This window comes from Pelodiscus sinensis, chromosome 10 (assembly GCF_049634645.1).
Source record: "Pelodiscus sinensis isolate JC-2024 chromosome 10, ASM4963464v1, whole genome shotgun sequence".
NCBI lineage: Eukaryota > Metazoa > Chordata > Testudines > Trionychidae > Pelodiscus > Pelodiscus sinensis.
Window position 1 is genome coordinate 25,563,983 of NC_134720.1, and position 18,366 is coordinate 25,582,348.

At 49.7% G+C, this 18,366-nt stretch overlaps 1 protein-coding gene across 3 annotated transcripts in view; it reads right to left on the reverse strand.

The window, feature by feature from the left end:
* Positions 1-18,366, reverse strand: part of HLTF (helicase like transcription factor) — a 110,863-nt gene that overhangs the window by 54,389 nt on the left and 38,108 nt on the right. For 2 of the 3 annotated variants that reach the window (XM_075937691.1, XM_075937690.1), the window contains exon 1: positions 1,937-2,072. The exons of the other annotated variant lie outside the window; for it this stretch is intronic. In XM_075937691.1, coding sequence (XP_075793806.1) covers positions 1,937-1,956 — 20 coding nt within the window. In that variant the 5' untranslated portion in view covers positions 1,957-2,072. Of the gene's footprint in view, positions 1-1,936; positions 2,073-18,366 lie in introns of those variants that run through there. 3 annotated transcript variants of the gene reach the window in all.

Sequence of the window (18,366 nt, forward strand, 5' to 3'; positions counted from 1 at the left end):
CTAAGAATTAGGGATGTAAGCAAACAGTCAACTAACTGATAAGCCTAGGCTTATCGGTTAAGCTAGTCAACTACTCGACAACTCACATTTGTCCGTCCGTCCCCACTGCCTCTTTATAAGAGGCAGCAAGGGGTGGAGGAAGCAGGAGCCATTACAAAAGCCAGGTCATCACAGCACCATCTCCGTGGTGCCACCTGTACTCCCTCCTGTGCTGCTGCCTCTATCAACTGGGCATGTACAGGGGCTGCTCTGGCCAGGAACCTACCCCCTGCTGTGGCTCTGCATTTTAAATGTAGTAAGAGCTGAGCTGCCTGCATGCCTGGCCTTTAGTACATTTCAACTTCAGAGCTGCAGCAGGGGGTAGGTCCCAGTCCTGGACATGGAGCAAGCCACAACTGAGCGGGGCTGCCTTCCCTTATCAACTAATTGAGTGGTCGATAGTATTTTTATTGACTACTCGATTAGCCAATTAACCGCATCTTAACATCACTAAGAACAATAGGAACAATTCACTAAGAAGGCAGGCTGCTACATTTTGCTCTGCCTGAGGAGCCTGCCCCATACCTACCTCCTCAGAAATATCCCTTATAGCTCACAACCCTGCCTTAATTTGGACATGTTGTGGTAACAAAGAATTAACTAATGTAACATGTCTAACTGACGTGAGATACCAACATTTAGAGAGCACTAAAGCCCAACTAAGGAGATACAACAGAGGTCACAGGATTAGTAAGGGAGTATGAAAAAGACAGTCATCTCACAAAAAGTGAGAACTGGCCGTTCTCTCCCCTTCAACACTAACTGATAACTGTTTCCATAACAATTGGTTGGACCTCTATAGACTGGCAACATATGTGGTCTGACATCCCTGTGGATGTTCCCAGGTTGGAGCACTCATAAGGAAAAGCCAGGGCCCATCCTCAGCAACTCCTCCCCTGTCCTCCCAGAGCACCACAAATAGCTCATTTGCAGGGCTCAATCTCAGGGACAAAGGGGGAGAAGCAGGAACTGGGTGATGCTCAATGGAAGAGGCAGGAGTGCCACCCTATGGGCCTCTGCAGCCACCTGGCCTTTTTCCCCCAAGCGCTCCCTCCATTTGCTTGGTCAATGCCAGTCCATCTGCTGCCATTGGAGTGGAACCCCACAGCAAGCAGCAGCAGAGGAGCCAAAATTGACCTCCTCTGGTCTGGCAGATGCCTTGGTTTGTGATCAGTCAGGTCCTTAAAGTAACACATCAAGAAAGTACAAACCCACCGAAGCCTCCCAGTCCAGAGAGCCAAAAGTCTAATCCACTGCTGGTTTCCAGCCCGCAGATGTGAAATTGCGGTAAGCCAGTTAAATAAAATGCTTAACTGATTAAGTGTAATGCTGCAGGGCACACACGAGATGCAGAGGGGCTGGGGCTGCAGCCGGCCTGGGTCCTGTTTGCCCTTCCTAGGGCCAGGGCTGCCAGGATCCTGCCTGTCTCTGTCTGGTGGGGCTAAGACAGGGCTGCCACAGCTGTTGCCCTGCCCTGATTCCTGCCACCCAACCAGTTTAACCAGTTAACTACCCGGTAAACCTAATGCTTACCTGGTAACCATTTACACTCCTGGCACAGCTCCACTATGCACCCCCCCCACACACACACACACCCCTCATGGCACCCAGTCCCACTCCCTCAGCCCCATTTCCCCAGGGTGCCCAGTCCCCCCCTCGCCTCAGCCCCACCTTCACCCCCCCCCCCCAGCACGGCGTCCAGCCTCACCCCCATTGTTCCCCTCCAGGCTCAAGGCACTCAGCCCCACCGGCCCCCGCGGCCCCAGGACGTCCATTCCCACCCCCTCTCTCCCCAGGCCCAAGGCGCCCGGCCCCTCGGCCTAGCCCGCTCTCCCAGCATCCGGCCTCGCTGGCCCATTGCACAAGGCCCGCCCGCTTTGCCCCCACGGGACCTCACCGCATGTCCATCCAAGCCATGGCGCTGCTGGGGGCCGCCGCACGGCTAAGGGCACAGAACAGATCCTGCAGCGTCCTCCCCCCACAGCCCGCCGTCAGTGCAGCGCTACCAGCCTGATTGACAACAACAACACCAATCTCACCCCGCATGTCACAGGCCCCAGCCAATGAGAACAGGGCTGTGGCAGAGGGGCGGGACTTTCTCCGTGAGTTCTCTGTGCGACCGAAAAGAGCCGCCAAGCCTTCGAGCGGCTGCTTCCTGTGTCCCACCGTCTCCCTTCCACCGCCGCGGCGGCCAGGAGGCTGCACCCACAGCCTGGTTGCCAATTAATTCCCCTTGCCCGACCCCCCGCTACTGACACCTCAGCCCGCGGTGGCCTTCGGGCTCCCTGCACAGCGGGCATAGAAGAGGTCACCTGGAGAAGCAGTGGAGTCTCTGTCACTTGCAGTCTTTAAATCTGGACAGGATGGCTTTCTAAAAGGTCTGCCCCATCGCTGAAACTCAAACAAGTTATGGGTTTGATGCAGAAATTACTGCAAGAGATTGGCCTGCGTAATGCAGGCCAGACTAGATTATAATAATGCCCCCTTCTAGATTTAAAGTCTATTCATTGCATGTCATCACATCTTGATATCACTGGATCAATTTGTGGCATTAGTACCTAACAACTCAATGGTGATTGACTTTTCAAGCCCAGGGCTGCCAGGTGTCCGATTTTCAACTGGAACACTCAGTTGAAAAAGAATTTGGAAGGTTCCAGTCAGCACTGCCAACCTGGCTGTTAAAAGTTCGGTCAGCAGTGCTGCAGAGCGAAGGCGGTTCCTACCTGACCTGGCTCTGTGCTGCACCCTGCAAGCAGGCAGCAGGGGTATGGGACCAGTGCTCAGGGAAGGTGCAGCATGTGGAGCCTTGTGGGTTCCCCCACCTAGGAGCCAAACCTGCTAGCTGTTTACAGGCACAGTGTGATGCAGGATAGTAGGCACGAATGGGTCTGCCACTTAGCATACATGCCCACCCACCGCCCTGCCTCTACTACCACCAGACCATGAGGGCTTGCCCATCTCCACTCAGTGCTCCAGGGCTATATCTACACTGGTGGGTTCTTGTGCAAGAACTCTTGCGCAAGAACACGTCCACACGGCCATGTGCTTTTGCACAAGAGCATCCATGGCAGTGTGGATGCTCTCTTGCGCAAGAAAGCTCTAATGGCCATTTTAGCCATAGGGCTTTCTTGTGCAAGGAGCTCCTGCTGCACATCCACACTGCCATCTTTTGCAAGAGCTCTTGCACAAGAGGGCTTACACTTGTTAGAAAAGAGCGTAGCTCTTGTACAAGAAGCCCTGTCTTCCGACACCGTACTGTAAATCTTCTTGCACAAGAGCAGATGGGCAGTGTGGACGCTTTGTGGGTTCTTGCGCAAGAACGGCCATTCTTATGCAATAATCCACCAGTGTAGACGACAGCCCAGGAGATTAGCCTGCTCCTCCACCTGGCTCTCCCAGCAAGCCTCTGTGCCCTGACCCAGCTTCCCTGCTGGGAGCTCCAGGCAGCGAAGCAGGGCAAGCCCTGGCAATCCATCCATGCTGGGTGGCATAGCAGGGCAAGCCCCTGTGCTCTGACTGTTCCATGCTCAGAGTGCCGGGCAACAGAGCAGGGCAAGCCCCAGAGTTCCAACTCCACTGCTAGCTGGAAGTGCCAGGTGGGCGGATGGGACATACCCATGCCCTGAGTGAGGGGGGAGCAAATGGGAGGATCGCACATTTATATGGGGGCTCCCATTTTTAAGAGGGCCCCTGGTCAGAGCATCTATCCCTTCCCCTCTTCCAAGGCTACTTGAGGGAGGAGGAGAGGCAGCTGCATCATTGCTACTCCCCAGTCATTGCCCACCCACCCAAAGTCTGAGCCCCCCCATCTGGTCTATTCTGGCTAAGACGTTGCTGTAGTGCCAGGACAGGTAGAGTCTAGCCTGCCTTAGCTCCACAGTACCACCAACTGGACTTTCAACAACCTAGTTGGTGGTGCTGACTAAAACCACCAGGATCCCTTTTCAACTCAGTGTTTCAGTTTAAAACCAGTCATCTGGTCACCCTATCCACAGAGCCTCACCCCCAGATAGAACCCTCATGCCCCGCAGTGCCTCACCCCCTTACCCCAGCTCTGAGCCCACCAGCCAGGAGTGAGAGGCATGCAAAGAATGCAAGCACTTTCCCCGCACTCCCTGAGACACCTGGGGAACGGGATCAAAAACAAGCCGCATCACAGAGTGCATGGCTGTTGTCCTCTCCCCTCCCCACACTCCATCCTGCCACAATTCCACCCTTGTGAGGCAACTGCAAAACCCAGTGGAGCTGCTTCTAGCCCTCAGTGCTTTGGAGTTGCAGCTTCAGCCCGGGCAGGGGCCTTGCAGAGCCCAACTAGGGCACTGCAGGGCAGGGCGTGCTTGGGCTTCGCAGGTGCACTTTGTGTGTTGCCGCTTTCTCTCCCCTTGCCCTACCTGCCCTGGTGTGGGAACAGCAGCACAGTGACACGCTGTCCAGAAGCTTTCCTCACAAGGGGACGCAAAGCTAGGTAAGAGTTCCTCCTCATGCCCAGACCCCCCACACCTCAATCCCATCACTCAGTCCCCTCCCCAACCAAAACCCTGCACCCCCAGCTTGTGCTGACACCCTCCCTCCCAGCAATCTTGACTCCTGTGCCCGGAGCTCTGCACTCTGCACAACACTGCTGCCAGGGACTGTCCCCAGCAGCTCCACTGCATCCCAGGACTCCTGCGCACTGCCATTGGCTCCATTTTGCAGTTTGCAGCCAACGGGAGCCCTAGGAAGCAGTGTGGGCTGGGCTGCTGCTTCCCGCAGCTCACCTGGGCTCAAAACAGCGAAATGGAGCCAATAGGAACAGCGAGGCTCCATGGCCACAGCGCCAGTAAATAAACAAACCGGCGAGGGCAGTTAATAGGTTTCTCAAAGTGGTTTCGTGGACCACTTTGAGAAAACATTGAGCTAGAGGGGAGGCTGTTACAGATATGATTTTGACAAAAAGGGAAGAATTGTTTGAGAATCTGAATGTAGGAAGTACCTTGGGTGAAAGTGATCATCAAATGATGAATTCATGATTATAAGAAACTAGAAGATTTCAGGCATTGCTCGGGTCCATAGCAGCTTGGAGTCAGGTGAGAAGCACTTCTCCATGGTTGCTGCAGCTCCAGGAGGCATAGCCAGGGAAGGGGTTCATGTCCCCTGGCTGGGGCAGGTCCAGATTTGTCTGTTCACTACACTCCCCAGATTGAGGAATGGAGCAAACTGTGTATTTTCCCCTCACTCCCTGATAGAAGAGGAACAGCCAGCATGTTCCCATGCAAATGGGGGGTGGAGCTGCAGCTCCCCCCACCCTCGCTAAAGGGTACCTGAGGGATGGGAGGCCCGGGCCTAGGACAGTCCTGGCCGTGGGACACACCCCAACCAGCTCCTTTCATCAGCCTGGTGATTTCTATATTGTTGTATGTATCCCTTTTTGCATGGCGGGGGGGAAGGGGAGGAGGGAGCTTCAGCCTGCCCCATCCCAGTGCAAAACCAAACCTTTATCTTGCTTTAAGTTATGATTCACTTTCTTTTATTCCAAATTTGGTGGTCCTATCTCTTACCATTTAGGAGGAGTTCTTGAACAAACAGCTGGACAGACTTACTCACAAGTTCTCAAATATATAGTAGATGATAGGGAAAACAGGAGAATAAAAATAGTGGAAATCATGCTTCACCAATCTTTTAGAAGTCTTTGAGGGGCTCAACAAGCGAACAAAGAAGATCCAGTTGATACTGTGTACTTGGACTTTCTGAAAGCCTTTCACTAGGTCCCACACCAAAGCCTCTTGAGCAAAGTAAATACTCATGGATTACGAGATGAGAGTCTAGTGATGGGTTAAAAGGAAGCAAAGGTTAGGAAGAAATGGTCAGTTTTCAAAACAGAGAGAGGTGAATTTCTGGGTCCCTCACAGATATGTACTATGACCTATTCTGTTCAGAATATCCATAAGTGATCTGGAAAAGGCGATGGACAAGAGGTGCCAACATTTGCAAACAATACAAAATTATTCAAGACAGTTAAGATCAAAACTGACTACAAAGAAGTATAAAGGAATTTCACAAAAGTGAGAATTGGGTGACAAAATGTCAGATGAAATTCAACATTGGTAAGTGCAAAGTAACGCACGTTGGAAGATATAATGCCAACTATAAATACAAAAGCGATGAGGAGTCCTGTGGCACCTTATAGACTAACTGAAGTGTAGGAGCATAAGCTTTCGTGGGCAAAGACCCACTTCGTCAGATGCATGTAGTGGAAATTTCCAGAGGCAGGAATAAATATGCAGGCCAGGATCAGGCTGGAGATGACCAGGTGGATCCAATCAAGGAGGATGAGGCCCACTTCTAGCAGCTGATCTGGAGGTGTGAATTCCAAGAGAATAGAAGCTGCTTTTGTAGTTAGCAAGCCATTCACAGTCTTTGTTTAATCCAGAGTTGATTGTGTCAAACTTAAAGATGAACTGTAGCTCAGCAGTTTCTCTTTGAAGTCTGGTCCTGAAGTTTTTTTGCTGCAGGATAGCTACTTTTAGATCTGCAATTGTGTGTCCAGGAAGATTGAAGTGTTCCCCTACAGGTTTTTGTATGTTGCCATTCCTAATATCAGATTTGTGTCCATTGATTCTTTTACGTAGGGACTGTCCAAACAGGACAGTCCCTACGTAAAAGAATCAATGGACACAAATCTGATATTAGGAATGGCAACATACAAAAACCTGTAGGGGAACACTTCAATCTTCCTGGACACACAATTGCAGATCTAAAAGTAGCTATCCTGCAGCAAAAAAACTTCAGGACCAGACTTCAAAGAGAAACTGCTGAGCTACAGTTCATCTTTAAGTTTGACACAATCAACTCTGGATTAAACAAAGACTGTGAATGGCTTGCTAACTACAAAAGCAGCTTCTATTCTCTTGGAATTCACACCTCCAGATCAGCTGCTAGAAGTGGGCCTCATCCTCCTTGATTGGATCCACCTGGTCATCTCCAGCCTGATCCTGGCCTGCATATTTATTCCTGCCTCTGGAAATTTCCACTACATGCATCTGACGAAGTGGGTCTTTGCCCACGAAAGCTTATGCTCCTACACTTCAGTTAGTCTATAAGGTGCCACAGGACTCCTCATCGCTTCTGCAGATTCAGACTAACACGGCTACCCCTCTGATATAAATACAAAATGATAGGGTTTAAATTAGCTGTTGCCATTCATTCTTTGAAAACGTGCTCAATGTACAACAATAGTAAAGAAGTTAAACAGAATGTTAGGGAGCATTAGGAATGGGACAGATAATACAGAAAATACTGTCACTACATAAATCCACACTACATCCAGGCATTGAATACTGCATATAATTTGAATTGCCCCATCTCAATAAAAATATACTAGAAATGGAAATGATACAGAGAAGGGCAACAAAATAATGAGACTTAGAAAAGAAATGAATGAAGCTGAACATGAGTAAAGCCTATAAAATCATGAGTGATGTCAAGAAAATAAATAGGCAAGTATTATATCCCACTTTCAAATAATAGAAACCAAGAGTTACCTAATGAAATCAATAGGAAAGAGATTTAAAACTAACATAAGGAAGTACTTCTTTACACAACACATAATCAACCTGGGGAACTTGTTGTCATTGGATGTAGTAAAGGCCAAAAGATTAACTGAGTTCAAAAAGAATTAGATAAGTTCATGGAGAATAGGGCCATCAATGACTGTTAGGGATGCAACCCTATGCTCTGCATGTCCCTAAACCTGTGCCAGAAGCTAGGACTGGATGACGGAACGAATCACTCCATATATGACCCTGTTCTATTCATTCCCTCTGAAGCATTTGGCCCAGCCTCTTTTAGAAGACAGGCTACTGGACTAGATGGATCATTGATCTGACCCAGTATGGCCATATTATAGTCTAAAGTATTTATCTCTTGCAGGATTGAGTCCTTTGACAATAATTTCTTTATGGGTGCTCCAAGAAGTGAAACTGAACTGAACCTGGCTACCACTCCTGCCATAGCTGAAATGGAATAAGCTGTAATTTGAATCTAAAAGCTATCATTGTAACTGATTAATGAGGAGAATGCAGTCACAACTAGGGTTGTTGTTTTTTTTGTTTCATAACACAAGACTAATGCTAAAAATGGGGGAGCAGGAGGGATAATTGGACTTTTTAAAAGCTTTTTTGGCTGCAGATAGTATAATACCCCCACTATTCAAGGATACATGAGATTTCAGTAAAGAAATTCAAAAGATACTCTCTGAGGTCATGAAGGAAATAATGTTATCTAGTGAAATAATGGACCTTTTCGAAGGGGAATCTCTAGTGAAACTCTCACTGATAAATCTTCCTGGTAGGTAGGAGTAAGTCAAATACAAAATTGGTGCTTTTTCTACTGTTTATCCATTAAAGTGTTTCACTGGTTTATATAAGAATTTATCAATTGGGCAAGCATGCTAAGTCATGACATTAATATATCAGCATTTGTTGACTGCATAAGGTTCCCACAGTAACTTCAGTTCTTTCTTACAGCCCAAAGGAACACTGTCAACAACTAAAGTTAGACTTTAAAAAAACACACTAAAATGTATTCATGCAATGAAAGGCTTAAACAGCAGCTTTTATGAAAGACTGTTTGAAAACTGAAATGCGCTGCCTTTTAGATGCTAATTTAAATGAATCAGGGAGTACACTGATGTTTCAAATAAGAAAATTGCATAATCCTGCTCCCACTGAAGTTAATAGCAAAATTCCCATTGATTTAATGCAATAGCATCAGGGTCTTCAAATGCATCTCCACTTTGTTTAGTAGAAATTTTCAGGTCACAGATACTGCAGCAAATTTCAACTAGCTGTCACAGTAAATGTAATAAACGTCAAAGGCAACTAATTTTACCATGATTGCTCCCTGAGTTTTGATAAAATATTGCCCTCCTCACCCAATTGGGGGGGCTAGTCACCTACAGCTGTCCCCTGTACACCTGGCTCCACAATCTTAATTCTGATATGGAACAGAGGGGAAGCCCCAGAAGTATGTGGGGGAGAAAGGGCTAGATGGTGTCCAATGGGGCTTGGCCCAGTACCCCACACTTACTCCTATTGGTAATTTGTGTGGCATCTGACCCATTGTGGGCTGGGTCCAGTAACCTGCCCCATGCATTGCAACTTAGCCTGTGGGGTTTTAGTGCTGCTCAGGGTTGGCCCACCCCATGTCATGAGGGAGGGTGGATCAAGTCTGAGCACTGATGAAAACAGAGAGCTGGCCCCAACGCTACAGGACAGGAGCAGCAAGAGCCACTGCTTTGGGAGTAAATCACACACACACAAAAAGTCAGACAAAAAGGAAAATCATGCTATCCATGATAGGGATGTGAATGTCTAGTAGCAAAAGAGACAGCAGGCGGGGAAAAGAATGGTGTGATTCAAAGTGGCAGTGCCGCATGGAACCCGAGGGCCAGACCCTGGGTTCCATGTGGTGCTGCCGCTTTGAAACAGCACGTACAGCCCAGAGCCAGCTGGGAAGTCAACTGGCCTGAGCTGCACACAGCATTTAAAAGCGGCAGCTGCGTGCACTCCCCCACTAACCCCAGGCACCATGCAGCGCTGCCGCTTTGAAACACCTCAGGGAGCACGGGGCCAGCAGGGGACTGCTTGAGTCCGCCACTGGCCCCGTGCTCCCTGCAGCGCTTTCGCCTTTGAAGTGTTGCTACATTTCAAAGGCAGAGGCATCCTTACTGACTAATCAAATAATCAATGCAAATTTAATCGACTATTCGATTAGCCAATTAATCTATATCTAACATCCCTAATCCATGACACCCCAACTCTCCAGTCCCCGCCTCCTATGATAAATCTGCAAACCTAGTGAGGCAGCTTAATAGAGAAAAAATCTAACAAAACATTTTTTCCATAGAAATGTGCTGATTTGTCAAAATTGGAACATTCTATGGAGATGGTTTCAACAAATTTCTGATTAAACCCAGGCAGAGTGACAAAATGCTGCCTCTCAGGTGGGGCCTGTGAGGCAGGCAGATTTCTATCACAAACCTGTCTGGTTTCCTGCCAGTTCACCTGCTTCCTTAGCAGCTCTGACAAAGTATGGGAGAGCCTGGGCTTCCTGGCTCTTTAGCAGCTCAGTTGGGAGATTGATACAGAATCAAAAGGGAACTCTTCATCTAGCTATTCCCAGTCTCTTCAGTGGTAAGGGAGAGGAAGAGAGCCCAAGGGGAACTAGCTTTCCACTTCCCAGAATCCTGGGTCACCTTCTCATATTTCTTCCTTCACCATTTCCATTGTCAGTAGCACTCCAGAAAGAGGGAGGGCAGTGTGGCAAAAACATGAGAGGTAACCTGGTCCCCTCATTGGGATAATTCTGGTTGTGGCTTACAGCAATTTACAGGATCTGGGACCCAGAGCCTGCCTGTCATGCAGACTATCACTGTACTGACTTTTGTTTTTCCTTAAGGCTGAGCCACTCACATCTGCCCTAGAACCCTGCCATCAATCCACCCCTTCCACTGATCAGAGAAGTAGCCATGTTAGTCTGAATCTACAAAAGCGACGAGGAGTCCTGTGGCACCTTGGGGTATGTCTAGACTACACGCTTTTTTCGAAAGAATTTTCAAAAAAAAAAATTAGAAAAAACTTCTTTTGAAAGAGTGTGTTCGGACTACAAACACGCATAGAAAAAACAATCCGTTTTTTTTGAAAGAGAGCATCCTGACTGCCTGGGCGCTCTGTCGACAGAGAGGTTGCCCAGAACCACTTCTGTCAGGGCATGGGGGCAGCATTTACTTCCTGGTGCTGCGGCATGCCCCTTGCTGCACAGACATGTGCTGAAAGGTTCCCCCTAGAGCCTTTAGGTGCCTACTGACCCGCCTCGACATGGGGCAGTGCAACATCCCCGAGGTGGTGGCCGCGTGTTGCTTGCTCCACAACCTGGTGGAGAGCAAAGAGGAGGTTTTCCTTCCAGGGTAGGGGCCAGAGGCTGGTGGCAATGGAAGGCCTTTTGAGCAGCCCCGGACAGCTGCCATCCGCCAAGTACATCAGTTGGGAGTGCGTATCCGGAAGGCCTTGAGGGAGAGGTTTTCTGAAGGAGCCCACTAACACTCCCCAGGGCATACCCAAGGGGGGGGGGTGTGTCTTGCCAACCCCCGAATACATTTCCCAACATAACACTAACCCTTTCTCAATTCCCCAGAAAATCAAGACAGACACTGTGTTTTACTTGAAGAAAAACTTTGTTGAAACTTGAAAATAAACTCTGTTGGAACTTTACAATAAACTTTGTAATAAATGATAAATAATTTTTAAAAAACTTTCTTATAAACATATTTTAACTATTTACAATAAATCTTAGAAAACTGTGGTGGAGAGGGGAGCAAAACCTGGAGGAGAGGAGAGGGAGGGTCAGAAGCCGTAGGGAGGCTTGGAAGTAGGAAGGAGGTTTAGGACTGGGAATGCCTGCACCTTCCACCTTGGGTCCGGGGTCCTCTGTGTGATCGAGATTGGGTGGGGCCTGGGACAACAGGGGGCTGCAGCTGAATCAGGGATGGCAGGGAGGAAGGGGGAGCAGGGAGAGCCATGGGGACAGGAACAGTGGGAGCAGCAAAGGGAGCCATGACCTCCTTAATAGTGGCACAGGTGTTGTCACTTTTCCACACCAGTTCTGTGAGCATGCGCTCGCGCCAATCATCCTCTTCCCAGACCTTCCATAAGAAGGTCTGGCGTATGTCCCGCAGAACTGATATGTGCTGGTGCATTAGTTCTTGGTGGGTCCACCAGTGCCTGCAGCTCCCTTGGCTGCGGCTGGCTGGCTGGAATGGTGTGGCTCTCCCATCAGTCACTGCTGTTGCGGCTGTGGAGGACTAGAGAGAGAGGTTGTCAGTCATCCCTGAACATACAGCCTTATTAGAGGGGACGCTCATGTCCCGAGACCCAGGCCCCATGTCAAGGCTGATTCCCCACTCTGTCACGATGAATGCAGAAGTGGGGGGATCCACAAAAGCAGCCCAAAACCTGATCTCCACAGGTTTGAGTACGAAACTTCCCCCCAAAATCCTAACCCCTGTACTTTGGAGATTCTGATGCCACAATCAAGTGTCTTTGAACCCACAAACAGGGGTGCACACTTGAAACCAACCCCAGCGGCACCCCAAGCACTTTTCTACAAAGTTCTTGAAAAAGACAGAAAATACAAAGTGCAATCTGCGGCTACTGTCCCCTAGTCAGGGGCATGCAGATTCCACAGAAAGATCTAGCTGGGCAGCGCATGGACCGTGCGCCAGCGGCCGTGACCGGCCCGTGCATGCACCGAGCGTCCCAGGGGTAGGCCCTGGGCTTCGCGCCAGCAGCCATGGGCGGCACGCGCATGTGCCGTGTGCCCCGGGGGGGCGGGCCCGCGCCCCATGGGCGGGCCTGCACATGTGCCCTGCATCCAGGGGTGGCACCACACACCCGGGCCCAGGGCTTGTATGGATAAGTATGCTATTCTTCAGCACACTCTGGATACTTTGAGCCACTTTAATGAAGCAAAGCAGCCACAAACCCAGATAAATTGGCTGGCCATTTGAACAACACAAAGTAGCTGTCGTATATATTGGTGAGCTGGACATAATGTACATGTGATTTATGTATATTTGTGCATCTCCAATTTTTAGAAGACTATAAGGCAGGCAAGTTAATAAGCAAGTTCTGTATTATGAAATAAGAAGGTGACACTTTCTCTTTACATGTCCTGCATTCACATAGTTCCTTAATCAGAAAAACATGGACCAGATTTTGAGTGAGTGTAATTCAGCATAGATCTATGGACGTCATTGGAACTTCCTAGTGACTTTGATGGGGTTATGGCAATTTATTCACTTCAGATATGACCAGTGCTTACTAGAAACAGCTAAGAATTCATCTTTACTTGTTTGTTAAAACATGAGAGAGAAACTGCAATTTAGCAAGTATTCTGTTAATGATGTTGGGTTTTTTTTCTGAACAGCAAAAGGATGTGGTGGATCAGCGCTATTTAGCAGATAATTCTGATGACAGATGTTTGCAATAGATTCATTATATAAACTAAGATCATCTGAAGCAGTCCTTGCAAATTTGCTAGCTTCAAATTAAGGTAAAATAATTCATATTTTAATTTGTTATCATTTTAAAGAGTTTAACAAGAATATTAAATTAGAGGAGCACTAATATGAACCTTATCTGATGATTATTTCTGATAAAAATAAATAGAAAAGATCAAATGCATAACGTTCTGCTTGTCTTATAGCAGAAGACATATGTCTGAGATTTAGTGATGACTATACCTAAATATTATGATCAGATTATTAATACCTTAATATAAAAATAAAAATATGTAAATATAGTTTAATTACATGGAAACTACATGGGACTTTTGTTCATTGTTGTACTGAATAACTCAATTCTTCTGTTGACTACCCATAGTATCTCCAAAAATAGTGTCCCAGTATGATGAATAATGATCTAGAAAATAGAAATAAAAAAATTCTACTTAATAGCAGAATTTAACAGTACTTAAAGAGTGTGAGCCACATTGTTTTCTCCATTATATTGATGCAATGCTAGCATTAATTGTGAACAGAATTTGCCGCATTACTGTGCTAAAAAATGCTATATTATTATTGCAATTAGATTAATATGCCTGGGCACTTGGGTTTTAATTGTCACCAGTTCAACATTTCATTTCATTTCTATTTAAAAATACACTTACACTTTGCATAAAGACCTAGATTATATGGTAAGAGAGTTTAACAGATATAAGCTGATTTTGAATCAGTAGTTTCCATTCATTGCTAATGCTCATATTTGAAGGAACCCACAGAACCAGATCACCTCTAATTTTAGCTTCATAAAGGAAGACATGCACGTAGTTTATATTGCAAATTGGAAGTAAGTATGTTTCCTGTTTTATTGTAATTTATTTTATTAACAGTGTGACGGGTTCCCGGGGTGCGAGCTCCTCGCCCCTACTCTCCCGGCCACTCTCGGTCCAAGTCTGGGGAGGGGGGCGGGGCCCAGCGTACCCCTCCCGCCTGAACTATGTTCGTAGGTCGCCCCACCCGGGGTCCGTCTAGTAGGTCCTAGCTGCGGGGGCAATCACCCCTCAGCCCCGAGGGACTGGGGGGGCTCTGCGACCCCTCCGTCTCTTTCCCCTGCTCCTCGACCTGGCAGAGTAGGGGCGGGTAGTGTCGTGGGAGGAAAAGGGGAGTGGGGGACCCGGGCCCTCCCTCACCTCCGGGTCCCAGCCCGAGGCCCTAAGTGGGGGTTCAAGACTGGTCGTCGCTCCCCACGGCGGACGGGGCTGCGGCCCTCAACTCGTCCGCCCACGGGCGCCACAGGAACCCCGCCTCGGGCTTCTTCCACTCCCTGTTAACCTGTCCCACAGGCGGAACAAGCCCCGGGTGACTCACCACGCCGGAGTCGTCTGGCGCGTCCCAGGGCGAGCCGCCAGCTGCCGAGTCCGTCTCGCCGGGTCGCCCCAAGGGCTGGGAGCTTGGTGCTCCTGAACGCCAGGATGCCCGTTGTCGGAGTCTTCCCCCCCTCTGGCCGGGACGTCCCCGGCTGTTATAGTCGCCGGGGGATGACGTCGGGGTGGTTAGCTCCGCCCCCCCCGGCGCGGCCCCCCTCCCGGGTGTCCGTGCGCGCTCCCGGGTGCGCGCCTGGGGTGTCAGTCGGGGCGGCAGGGGCGGGCGCTTCCTGGCCGCTCGCGCTCGGCCCCGTCTCCCGCTCCCGGCTCTTTCCGGGGTTGCGGGACGTCCTGCCCCCAGTGCTGCCGCCTGGGCACGCTCGGCGGCCGCTGCCGCCGCTTTTCCCCTCGCGGAGGGGGTTCCCTCCGCCGGGTCAAGTGCGGACCCTACCGGGTCCGTCACACACCTCCCCCCCTTCGAAAGGCGAGCTCCTGGGTTTGGTTGTTCCCCTATCCGGGAAAAGAAGTCTGCGTTTTGGTGGGTGATTCCGGGCCGGTGTACCACATTAAAACAGTATGGCTGTAGGGCCAAATACCACCGCATTATACGCGCGTTTGTTTCTTTCATGGAATTTAACCAGACTAAGGGTGCGTGATCAGTCACCAACTTAAATTTATTTCCCCATAAGTAATACCATAGTGTGTCGACTGCCCATTTCACCGCAAGTGCTTCTTTTTCAATCGTGGCGTAGGCCCGTTCGGCTGGTAGCAGTTTTCGGCTCAGGTATAGGACCGGCTGATCTCCGCCCTGCTCCTCCTGGGCTAGCACTGCTCCGAGTCCCACCTCCGAGGCATCTGTATAGAGGATGAAGGGTTTATCAAAGTCTGGTTGCCTCAGTACCGGGGCTGAGGCCAGTCTTTCCTTTAACATTTGGAAAGCGAGTTCAGCCTGTGGGTTCCACTGAACCCCGGTTGGTTCTGTATTCTTTATCAGTTCGGTCAAGGGGGCGGCTAGGGAGGCGAATTGCGGTACGAACCTCCTATAGTAGCCCGCCAGCCCCAGGAACTGGCGGACCTGTTTTTTTGTTGTCGGGGTCGGGTAGTCCTTCAGGGCTTGTATTTTGCTGTAGATTGGCTTCAGCTTGCCCCGCCCCACCATGTAGCCCAGGTAAGAGACTTCTCGTTGTGCGAAATGACATTTTTTTGGGTTGGCCGTGAGGCCCGACTTACCCAGTGTCGTCAGTACTGCCTCAATGTGGCCTAGATGATCCCCCCACGTCCTGCTGTAGATGACAATGTCATCTATGTAGGCGGCGGCGTACGCCTGGTGGGGTGCCAGGACTCGGTCCATCGTCCGCTGGAAAGTCACGGCTGCCCCATGGAGTCCGAAAGGCATGGTCCGGAATTGGAACAGCCCGAAGGGTGTTGAGAAGGCTGTCTTTTCCCGGGCCTGGGGGTCGAGGGGGATTTGCCAGTACCCCTTAGACAGGTCCAATGTTGTTATGTATACAGCCTGTCCCAGTCGCTCCAACAGCTCGTCCACTCTCGGCATCGGGTAGGCATCAAACCGGGAGATGGCATTCACTTTCCTGACCCGTCGGGCTTAGGGACCAGGACGATCGGGCTGCGCCACTCGCTGGTGGATTCCTCTATCACCCCCCAACGTTGCATTAGCTGTAACTCGCGTTTAACCGTGTCCCACACCTTCTGGGGGAGGGGTCGGAGGGGTTCGCGTACCTTTTGGCCCTCCTCGGTGATGATCCGGTGCATTCCCATGGTCGTGCGGCCCGGTCTCGTTGTGAGGGTCTCCCGATGTCGCTGGAGGACCTCTCTTAACTGCTCCTGTTGCGGGTATGTTAGTCCGGGGTCCCAGCGGGGTTCAGGTTGCTCTTCTTCTTCCTCTACTCGGGGCCCCAGGTCTTCCCCCCGGGAGGCCGGTGCTATCAGCAAGGTCTCGCGGGGTACCCACTTCTTTAGTAAGTTAACGTGGAAGAGCTGTGTTCCTTGCCTACTTCCTGATAACTTTACCTCGTAGTCTACCTCCCCCACCCTTCTCACTACCTCAAAGGGTCCCTGCCACTGAGCTAGCAGCTTGGACTGGGTTGTGGGGAGGAGTAGCATCACCCGATCCCCTGGCTGGAAGGTCCGCTGGCGGGCGTGGGCGTTATAATACCTCGCTTGCCGCCTCTGGCTCTCTTCCAGATTCAGTCGGGCGTACTCACCCAGCCGGCTTAGCTTCTCCCGTAGCTGGGTGATATACTGGACCGTTCCGCGTCCGGTGGTCGGCGTCTGCTCCCATCTGTTACCAGATTTGCCCAATACTCTGGGGTATGCTCATTTATCAGGATTACCCTTATGGGACTGGGGGAAGGTTAACAGTTCTATCAGTGTGCTGTTGGTGCTTACTTGGGCTCTCATATGGAGCTGAATTCTCCCTGCTGCCAATTCCCCCTCCCACTGGAGCTCTCCTGCAGGAACTAGGTTCCTCAGGATGGGGTTCTTCCCACCTTAGCAACACACACAGATACTCACACCCACTAATCAGAGCACGTCTGAGAGGACTGGGTACTCAGCACTCACAAGCTGACCCCCTCATATGTCCCTGGACTCAGCTGGCTGGGTTTCACAGCAATGCCACACTGCACCCTCATGTGCCTTTGGACTCCGTGGGCTGGATTAAACAGCACTTTAAGCTGTCATCCTCATAAGCCCCCAGGTTCAGCACCCCCTATCCCCACTTTCACACCACAGTCATTCACTGGTAAACCACACGATGAACAAACCCCACAGGATTTTGGGCACTACAGGGATCTTTTGCTTGGGTACAAGAAGCGTTGTTGCAGAGCGAATGGGGAAGCCAAAACAACACCCCTTAAGGAAGAGTGAGCAAAAGAGAAAGAAAGAGAGAGAAGCAACTAGCTTAACAATGAAAGTGATTTATTTCTGAGTAGTGAATAGATATCAAACAGTTACAATATTAAATCTAAAAATTACAATATTAAATCTAAATTGAAGCTGATTACAAATGTTAGGTAACCATATAACAGTTTACACAGGGCAGGGTCAGGAGGCTATGCTTAGAGAGATAGTTGAGAGAGAGAAATAGAGATAGAGAGAGAGAGAGAGAGAGAGAGAGAGAGAGACCTCACCACTCCACGGAGCTTGCACTGATCGGGGTTCCCAGATGATGATGGTAGCCGGGGGTCCAGAGGGCAGGAGAAAATCAGGACAGAGCCCCCAGCACGATCAGACAGGAGATGAAGAAGTCTCAATGGAACTGATGCAGTTTAAGTCCAGGTATCAGAACAGTTTTCTTGGGACAAGGATAGGAGTTTTTATAGGGATAGTTCAAAGAGAAAGAGGAGAGACAATAGAGACTGATCACACCTGGTTATGGGTGATGTTCCTTGAACGAGCTCACAATGCAACTTGGCAGTTTCAGTATTTTAGATGTCAATAGGATCGTTACTAGAATTGGTCTGATAATGACTAATTTGGGTGTGAGCAGGCTTAGGTTCATTAGCATCTGGAGCAGGGATTTCCCATCAGGCAGTGCTTCTCTGCTTTCGGTGTCCCATAGTTCAGTGCGGTTCCTGCCTTGGAAGAGCTGCTCTCCATTCTGTATGCTAATGAGATGTCCCTCTGTTCCATCTTTAATGTAAATGAGGCTGGGGTGTTTCCTTAATTGTATCACCCTTGTCTGAAGCAGTTTAGGTGTGTCTTCCCCGGCCTTTTCTTTGCTTTGTCTTTGATTCTAGCAGAGGCCTGAGGGAGGGGAATGGTTTTCCATGAGTGTCACTCCCTGACTCCCCAAGAGCACAAGGCTGACAGGTGACCATGTTCTGGTTCCCCAATAATCACAGAGCTGGTGGGTAACACATCCTTCCTTCAAAATGTCCAGGATCCCTCAGGGTCGCCGTCCGTACA